The sequence below is a fragment of the Monopterus albus genome, unplaced genomic scaffold (assembly GCF_001952655.1).
Source record: "Monopterus albus unplaced genomic scaffold, M_albus_1.0 scaffold20.1, whole genome shotgun sequence".
Classification (NCBI taxonomy): Eukaryota; Metazoa; Chordata; class Actinopteri; order Synbranchiformes; family Synbranchidae; genus Monopterus; species Monopterus albus.
Genome location: NW_018127900.1, coordinates 3,801,657 through 3,811,541, shown reverse-complemented (window position 1 = coordinate 3,811,541; position 9,885 = coordinate 3,801,657). Strand labels below are relative to the sequence as shown.

The 9,885-nt window shown below is 38.9% G+C and overlaps 1 protein-coding gene across 1 annotated transcript; it reads right to left on the bottom strand.

The window, feature by feature from the left end:
- Positions 1-4,896: 4,896 nt before the first annotated feature.
- areg (amphiregulin) lies at positions 4,897-9,885 on the bottom strand. Its single transcript, XM_020593954.1, has 6 exons — positions 9,849-9,885; positions 9,011-9,187; positions 8,548-8,776; positions 8,215-8,376; positions 6,564-6,677; positions 4,897-5,077 (listed from the first exon to the last, which is right to left on the bottom strand). The coding sequence occupies exons 1-5, from the start codon at positions 9,883-9,885 to the stop codon at positions 6,584-6,586; spliced, it is 699 nt and encodes a 232-aa protein (XP_020449610.1). The 3' UTR covers positions 4,897-5,077; positions 6,564-6,583.

Sequence of the window (9,885 nt, the reverse complement as noted above, 5' to 3'; positions counted from 1 at the left end):
TGCTGATGTTGTCTCTTTCAAATGCACTCTCATCACAGTAGCTCCTAATTTTACATCTGTATGACATAACAAGTGTGTGTTTCACTTCTCTTTTCAGATTGTGTGAGATCTGGGTTCAAATTAAAAACAGAATAGTTTGTTTTCTTTCTTTAGGTTAGCTGTATTTGATGAAAAATTCTTGCATGACAGGAAATGTGCAAAATGTCACATAGCTGCATAAGCACCTTTAATCAAACAATGAGGGACATTAATGGTGTTTGTCAGTACCAGTAAAATTGTCACAGTAACATTTTTGTAGGAATTATTCACAATTTCTTTGTCTCCATGAACCTGAAACATTCCTGTGAGCAGACTATGTCTTGTTTCTTAGCCTACAAATTATATTTACGCAGCCAGTGTTTATGACCTTTGTTCTACTGTAATGTAACACCGACACTCAGTTTTTATACTACAACTCTAGGTGGTGCTCTCTGCTGTAGTTAGTGGGAAAGTCACTTACAGAAAGAAGATATCAGTCAGCTGGCAGTCAAGACCATTTCACTCAAATCAACATAAGAGTACAGCAACTTTAATAAGAAACATATACAGTAAATAGAAAAATGCTAATGTTTATTGTTTCCTCACTTAGATTCTCGTTGGCTGTTGTGACAGTATGATATAGGATTCACATATAAAATCGCAGATCAATCTAAGCTGCATGTCTTTGGGCTGTGGGAGGAAGCCAAAGTAACCGGAGAGAACTCACATGGGCACACGGAGAACATGCAAACTCCACACAGAAAAGCCCTGAGTTGGCCCAGGTTCAAACCCAGAACCTTCTTGCTGTGAGGTGACAGCACTAATCACTGCTCCACCATGCCACTCCAACAGTGACCAAATTTATCAAATATGTTTTTTGATCTTGCAACACTTCAGACTTATCTGGTGACCTTTTATTAGGACCCTGCGCATATTTTCTAAAAACTGCTCTACATAGGTCAACTACTTTTTTAGCAAAAAAAAGCAACTTGTAAACCCTAATCTAAAAATCTAGGTGACATCTAATCTTTAAAAATGAAACCATAGTCCCATATTTATCTTCCCCACATCTTGTGTAAACATATGGATTATGAGACCATCCATCACTCCCATACAGGGGCAAAACAGCCAGACTGGAAAACACAACCTGTTAGTTTTCGTTTTGTGTCTCCTTGTGTTCTGTGTGAGCCTCCCTGAGACTGTTTTGTGTCCCTATGTAGCTGTTTGATTGACTTTCCAAGAAGAAATATTAACACTTCATAATATTCCCTGGCTTTGGTCCAGGGAACCCCAAACTTGTTTGACCCCTCGGCCTGTGCCTGGTACGTCCAATCAGTAATCCTCATGTAAACCACAGGAAAAGTTTAGGGAAGCGTAAATCTGTGAATCCAACTTAAAACTAAGGAAAATAACAAAATCCACCTATCTCAACAGTTGACCTGCTTCCTTGTAAGGGTGAAGGAACAAAAAATGTTACCGCACCCTGGAAATTCCAACATGCCCTTTATTTGTGCTCTAAGTGAATTATCACTGACCAGCCATCTGCCCTTGTGTTTACTCTGTTTCTATGGTCACTCACAAACGCTCACCGTCCCACTTCAGTGCCACTGAAATTATTAGTGCTCACCACACCCATATAAACTTATTTTGTCAAATGGATGAATGCATGAATGTTTATGAATGTGTGTGTGTTTAAATAGCCATTTCCGCCATAAAGATTTTGTGTCTCACACACACACATGTGTGCACAAGAGTAAATGTTTACCTGGACTTGCATCACATGTATGAGCAGGATGAGCTGCCCACCTTGCCTCACCTTTCCCTCACTAGTGACGCAATGGCACACACACAAACACAATGTGAAACCTTGTTTTATAAAGGTAGCTGGAAGCTGTTGTATCCTGCAGGTGAGTCAGAGTCTGTATATGTCTGAGGGCTGATACCTCTTTCATGGTACTGGCCCAAATAAAAGCTTGTGTTCAGATAAAGACTTAAAGAAAAGGTCCAGATTTCTCAAGGAATTGTTTAATATTTGGCGAAATACACTTTTTGTTGGAGAGTTCAAACAATAACATTGATATCACTCACATCTGTTCAATATCAATGTAAGGCTTCAGCTAGATGCTGTTATCATAGCTTAGCTACATCAGCAAACAGTGGGAACAGCTAGTCTGGCTCAGACCAAAGGAATTTAATTTTTCCTACTAGCACCTCTAAAATGTACTAGTTCCTATCTCATACAGAAATTTATAGTTTTTACTCTTCCATTTTTGCAATGACTGAAACAAACAAGATAAAATGCCCTAAATAGTGAGCATTAAGGCTGCTGCTACCTTTCAACAGACTAGTTTCACAACTCTATTAACTGCTCCCTTCAGAAAATGTTTTTATTATGTGCTGAATAATACAACATTTCAAGCTCAGATGGCTCTTCTTCAGGTACAGAGGCATCAAATTGACTGAACATTCACCTGAATTTCCCTCAGGTTCAATAAAGTGTCTGTCTATGTATCTATCTATCTATCTATCTATATAGTTATATCTGTGTCAGAGATTAAAAAAAAAATAAACAGGTCTCTGTTGTACATGTGGCTTCATACCGACAACCAACAGCCATCTGTCAAAATGGCAAATTACAAAAACATCTTAAAATATCCCAAAGAAGCAATATGCATACTACCCAACAAATCTAGTTATAAATAGTAATGTTATCAGATGATGATTGTCAATTTTTTGTACATTGCACATCACTGATCTTCCTATTAATAGTGCCTAAATTATTATTAATTGGCATGTTTCTTGTATGTTGTGCCACCCATTCTTGCCACAGTCTTAGGTTATGACAAATAAGACTGAAAAATGCAAGAAACATGCCAATAAACACTTTATTTCTGCAAACACAAAACCAACTGATAGTCCAAATTAGATATGCAGGGAAAAGTCTGTAAGGCAGTTAGTGTAGGGAGTGGATGGGTGGCAGTATTCTGCATGAGTGTTGTGCTGTAACAAAAAAGGAAAACATAAAAGACAGCCGCTCTGGGCCTAAATAGGCAGGGAACACACTGGGCCCGGGTGTGTCCCCTGACATGACTGAGACCTGGAGTCCCGCCCTCGAAAACAGAACACATCAAACAATCACAATAAACAGGGAGGCAGGTTACAATGACACACCTGAGTCAGTTTGATGCCTCAGTACCTGAAGAAGAGCTAGTTGACTTTGAAATGTTATGGTTTTCATGTAATAAAGGCTTAATTTTTAACAGAGTCGTGATGCTTTGTAGAACCTAAAGATTGTTTTTTTTTTTTTTTTACTCAGCACCTGGAGAAGTAAAATGTGCATGCATACTGTGAACTGACTACTCTTCAACAGAGCCAACTGTTTTCAGTCCTTCTGTTGTAAGTTAATCAAACTGGCTAGTGATTAGAGTAGTATTTACACACCCTGGACACAAATTGTTTGAACTCCTCTTGTCTGGACGCCCCTACACTGTGCACCACAACAACCAGACACAAGGACAGTTTCTTCCCTCGGGTCATCACCCGGATGAACAGTTAACCTGTGACTGTATTACTGGAGACAGTAATCACCACAGAGCAATAAACTGTAAATATAACTACTGTGTATATCAGTATGGTATATCAGTAAGTATGGTACTGATTGACCGTTTGCCCAAGAAGCTTTTCTGCCTAATGTGGGTCTCTATTTATAAATAGATCATGTCTCTACTTCTCCCATTCTTTCTCCAACTGATTGCACATTTTTCCTAATAGGTCACACAGTTTTATTTTATTTTATTGTTGCCTTACAAAGCACACTGAGAGCCTCCTTACCAAAGTCAAATTGTGTGTTTAATCATGCTTGGCCAATAAAGAGGTTCTGATATTTGTATTTGTGTTAACGTACACAATACGAACTGCAGACTTCATAAGTAATGTCCATGAATCAAAAGCCATAGTTCAGTGACACCTTTCTTTGGGTAATAATTATTTAGTTAAAGCTCAACAGTAATCTTGACATGTAGTTTTTCTTCTTCTTGTCATCATGACAAAGTTTCTGCCACATTTTTCTTTTTCTTGCTTTTTATGAAATAATGTCTCCCCATTTGCACATTGCACTTTGTCTTTATTGTCATTATGCATAGCACAACAAAAAAATTTTTCTAACTAACCTGTGAAATTGTGATGATGATTTTGTGCACAGTCTATTCTAGGCTCCTTTGTCCTGAACCATCTAATTACATTCAAGGTTTTGTTTGCACTTGTGTTATGAGAGAACTTCAAGTTACCTGGACATTGTCAAAATAGTTCAGACTAGACACGCCCCCTCTGCTTTTCGCAGTCCACCTGCACAGCAGTATGTTGTCTACCCATTCACAAAGCTTTGGACGTCACCCCGTTGTTGGAAACACTGCAGCGCCATAGCAACACTGTTTGTTTGTGAGCCGGGTTTATGTCAGTGTACAGTTTGTTTTGCTTCCAAAAAAAAAGTTTGGAATAATTTTCAAGACTAAAGCACTGAAGTGGTGGTGCAGCTTGTCACACAGATTCTCTCATGATTCTCTAAAATCCTGAGTGATGTCACAAGGTTGTTTGAGAGCTTCTCTCAGGATTATTCTTGTCTGCTGAATCTGAGTTTGTATGAGCAGGCTGCTGAGGAACGGGATGCATCCGGAGGTGGGAATGCAAACAGCAAACTCAGTCAGAGACACATGAACAAATAACACATTCACATAACACTGAAACACTTTATTGGTGATCAAATTCAATCTCTTTTCCAGCGTGAGATGAAGGGTGTTTCTCTGACCTATAATAACATAAGTGCAATATATAAAACCGAACCAACAGAACATTAAAGAACTGAATGCTCAGCATTCGCACACAATATCATAACAATAGTCCAACATAAAAACAGTTATATAGTCCTTAGCAATAAATAATCGCACTAAATAAATTACATTCTAACAAGTTCTGCATAGTGTTTCTTTTAACACAGCATCTAATGAAGCAGTTTTATCTCTACTTCCAGCTCAAGTCCTCGGATTCCTCCGATCTGCTTTGTCTGAAAGATAGAGAGAAATCTCAGGTCAACAAATATTTCACCACAGAAACAACAAAAACTATTTTCTTAGAGAACAGCCATGCAAGAGTTCATTTACAACTGCACAGACAACTTGTTTAGGCCATGAAAGTATCCATTCAGAATTTTAAGACACTAATAAAAGATAATGTTCTTGGAAGTTAAGTTTTACAGTTATTTAGTCTTGAGGTTTTGAAGTTATAAAAGACTTTGTGTGCCAGACCTTCTTTTCTAAGGGTAGACAGTGAGTGACACAAAGGCTATGAGGAGAATGCTGCAAGGGCACATTGTTTGTCTCAAGCTAAATGTCTGCATGTCTAAACACGTGACATCTACATGTGTGCACGTGTGTTGTGCTCAGTGAGATCTGACCACAGGAAAGTGTAGTAATCAGGCTCTTACAGCAAGGTCATTACATGTAGTCAGTGTGTCAGTACTGTTATTGTTTGGACACACAGGTGAATGTGTACGATCAAGCGTGTGGTTTTTCTTTACGCTGGTATGAAGTGCTAACATGGGACAAGTCGAGACACTCCCAAGTAATCTAAGTTAACTCATCTAGTGGGGATTCCTCTTGGCATGGTACAACTTGCTGTACTCAATAACAATGACAGACTCCTCAGTTAAATTCTGAGCCCACTCTTCTGTTTGGCTTAAGGGTCACGTCAGCAGAGGCCAGAAACCACCCTCAGAGGGCTTAAGCAAGACTTTTGGAAGAATTATGTCACCAAAATATCCTCCACTGGAAATACAGGAGCACCTCGTTACATGCCCTTCTTACAGCATCACAATATTGCTTGCACAAATGGCATTAACACAGAATCAGCTTGGCGCCAACATGCGTCTGTGTACCCCAGTGAAACTGGAGAAATGTAAGGAAGTAATGTTTTCCTTTTTCAGCTTTATTAGTGGACACACCCACACTACTCCCACACCACATGATCCTTTGTGTCAGAAGCAGTGAAGAATTCATGATAAATATAAATATATACACTTCACCAATTTCACTGGCATAAACAGACATGTACTAGCTGTGTCACAGGATGATGTTTGTTTATATATATATATATATATACACTGAGGAAAAAGCATCCAACAGATCTTGGTAAAACTACATCATCTTATCTGGAACCAGGTCCCTCTGTGCTGGTGCATGGACAGTAGCATTTGCAAAAACACTGTTCAATACTTAGACTTTGTGCTTGATTTTTTTTTTTGAGATGATATAAAGAAAAATAAACCACCATCCAAGTTCCTTATACATGCCATGTTAGCCCATGCACACTTCTTCAAAATGAGAAGTTAAGCAAACGGTCAGTTGATGTTTTCATGTTTGGCAGTACTGAGATGTTTACAAAAGGTATGGCATCAGACTTGAATTGACTTTAGAGTACTGGTTTCATTGTAAAGGAGTAGACTTCACGGAGTGTGTGAGTGTGATCGAAAAGCTCAATGACATGACACCCACCTCATTGTAACTCTACACCCTCACACTGCGACGTCAGCGGTGGGTTTCTGTAGCTTCTCTTGCTCTGTCCCAGTTTCCAGGTAGGATGCCAATAAGGTTTTATGTGACCTGTAACTACAAAGGACATTCATTATGAGCATAAAGCATCATATAGATCATGTGATTATCAGATGACTGCTGTAAAATGATTTTAAAAGGCAGAAGTCAGTTACACTGCAAATAAAATTCAAGGTGTGCTTTTGTTATATTTATATTATTGTCATTTATATGGATTATAGTTTGCATCAATTATTAAAATGGCCAATTTTGAACATAACCACTCTGATTTCCCGGCTGTTCTACAGAACCTATCAGTGCTCTCACAGTAATAGGCTCTAGTTTCTCTCTACCTCCCCAGTTCAGTATGTAATTGTGGCTGTAATCTTTGCGTGCTCTTCTGCTGGTTATATTTGTGCTCTCTTGAACTTTTAACCTTGCCCCACATACATAGTAGTTTTGATTTGGTTACATATTGATAAGGAACTGCAATTATACAGTAAACGAATTGCATTATTACAGTAATGGTAGTTTCAACTGATACATGGATTCACTGATGTAACAGTTTGTGATGAAACTGTAGATTTCCCTACTTGGTCTGCAAAAAAATTAAAGAATGAGATAGGAGATCTGGAGAAGTCATCATGCGAAGGTAGTGAGCAATACATATAGTGTGGGTGCGTATGGGTGTGTTATGTGCTTTTTGATGTGTCAGTGTGTCTAGATGCCAAGAAATATTTCTGGGCAGGCAGGATGTGTGGATTGTAATGTGTATTATGTTGGGATTTGTCAGGGTGTGGGCGGTTGCCTTCATGTGTATTCTCTTAAAGCTTCAATAATCTGCGCTCTCACAGTGTCAGAGAATAAAGAAGAATAAAAGGGATTTTGTACCAAGCCACTAGCATCAGGTCTTGTCTCATTATAGTTCCTTCTTTTGTGAAAAGTGACACCACAACAGAAGAGAGAAGCAGCTCGCAGTGATAATCAGTATATTGTGATCTGCTATTCACTGTGTTATGTGTTTTAATTCCTAACTTTAATCCAATAAAAACAGGGGTTTTTGGACTAGGATCCCGACTCTAAACAGCAGCGAGAGTTAAAAGTTTGAATATTTTTAAGTTCAGTCTCCATAGATCCTCTACCCCAGAGTGCAAGCAGCATTCTCATGCTAGTAAAATCAGTAAAAGAATAAAAACATTTTATCAACAAAAGGGGGGGTTTAAATAATATGCCTTTCCCCCCACTGACTGGAGATTGCAGGAGAAGTACAAACATTACATTTTTTACATTTTAAATATATTCTAAATAATATTATGTACTGATTTTCAGTATTATATTTGTTTATATTTTTGACTTGTCTGGTAACCTTTTACCTCATTCTTTTCCTTTTGATCTCACAACATTTAAGACATGTTGAGTTTACCATGTGTACTACAGTACTTATCACTGCTAGCTGTCCGCTTAAGTGGGGTTTAGTAGCTACCATTTTAATCAGTTTGACCAAAGGATCCCTCAGTGACTTCCCCCTGCAGCATTGTTCTCACTACATTGCTCTATCCTTTAAAAATCCTAATGTGTTTCTGTGTATGTGGCTGTGCGACACTTCCATACTCACTGAGCACAGGTCATGAGCAGGATGACGATGCAGCTGATGACTGACAGGACCACAGCAACAATCACCAACACTGTCTGCACCAAGTCAGTATTGTTGCTCTGGGTTTTACTTGTCCCCAGAGTTTGGATGCCACAGCGCTCCCCATCGTAACCCTTCAAACATCTGGAAAGTGAGAATTAACAGCACAGCCAGTAAGGAGACATCAGATGCTGAACTGATATGACTGATACTGAAGTGTTACCTGGATTTTTGAAAGAGGTTTAAATAAAGATGCTTCAGTCGAGTTTAAAAGTTCATATTCACTAAGGCACAAAGTGAACAAAGTGCACTCACATGCATACTGGCTCTTGCAGCCCCTCTATGTGCTTGCAGTAACCATGAATACAGTATCCCAGGTGGGTGGAGGTGCAGGGATCCACTGTGGTGCTGAGAGTTGATGTGTTTCCTGTGGTGGAGACCACATGCTCCGGTTTGAACGGAGTCGTGCTTCTGCTCTTGTGCCTGTTTTTCCTCTTTCCTTTGCCCTTCCTTTTTTTACTCTCATCTTGAATGGGATGTAAATCTGTAGCAGGAGAAAATGTAAGTGAAACTGTATGAAAATAATTTCCCAACAACTTTTTGGCCAACTGGATACAGTGCACAGTGGATACATTTTCTTCACTACACTACTGCAGTAAGAAAAGATTTTATTATTCAATTAACAGTGACATATGAGCTTCAACCCAGTTGAACCAGCATTTAGAGCGGAATAAAAAATCAAGATCAACCAAGAAAAGGCTTATTTTGGTTGTTGTACCATGGAGCTTGAAATTTTCATTGTCCCCTCCTGAAAGTTCTTCATCTATTTCCAGTTCATCGTCATCACTTGGCGAACTCTGGAGGCCGTCCCCAGAGGCCACACTCCCAGTCACTCCTGCTAGTTCACCAGAGAAAGTGGCCTCAGATCCCTGAGCACCTGGAACACTGCAGACTACTGTAAAACCAAAATGACACACAGAAATAAAGAATAATGAGTGCAACTGGATCAAATGAATTACAAGTATCCAGGAACTTTACTTTTCCTTATTCTTCTATGGACATTGGCAACCTAAGGTTGTTTAGTTACTTTCTAATGGCATTGTATTCAGAGATCTTATCCAAATTATATCTGACTCATCGATTCATCTTACAACATTAAGAACAACCCTGGCTCACAACATTGACAGAAAAATTAGTACTGAAACCAGCACAACCAGTCCACATTCAGAATGGTACTGTGCTTGAAAACACTGGCACCAGAAAAGAACAAAGATGAGTAAGACTCAGTCAAAGTCTAATGAAGTATTTGAAATATGTTGACCTTTTGCAGCATCTGTTGCTGTTGAAAAAAAGATTTTGGTTAAAGGTTTTGCTAAAGATTTGATCTATTTACATTTTAAAAGCCAGAGTCACTGCACTTCTTAAAAATTCTTTTCTGTAACACAGTTGTATATTTCTTTCCTGCCTGACAGTTCCTCACTTGTAGAGACACTTCTTTCTTCCTCACCCCCATCCTCTGTCCTTATACTACTTAACATTCCTCTTCTTTCCATTTCACTGATTTACAGGCTCTGCACACAAACGCACACAGAATGCAAGTACAAGTCAGCACTTACCTAAGTACAGGAGACAGGTGAGAACGAGTGGGTTCAT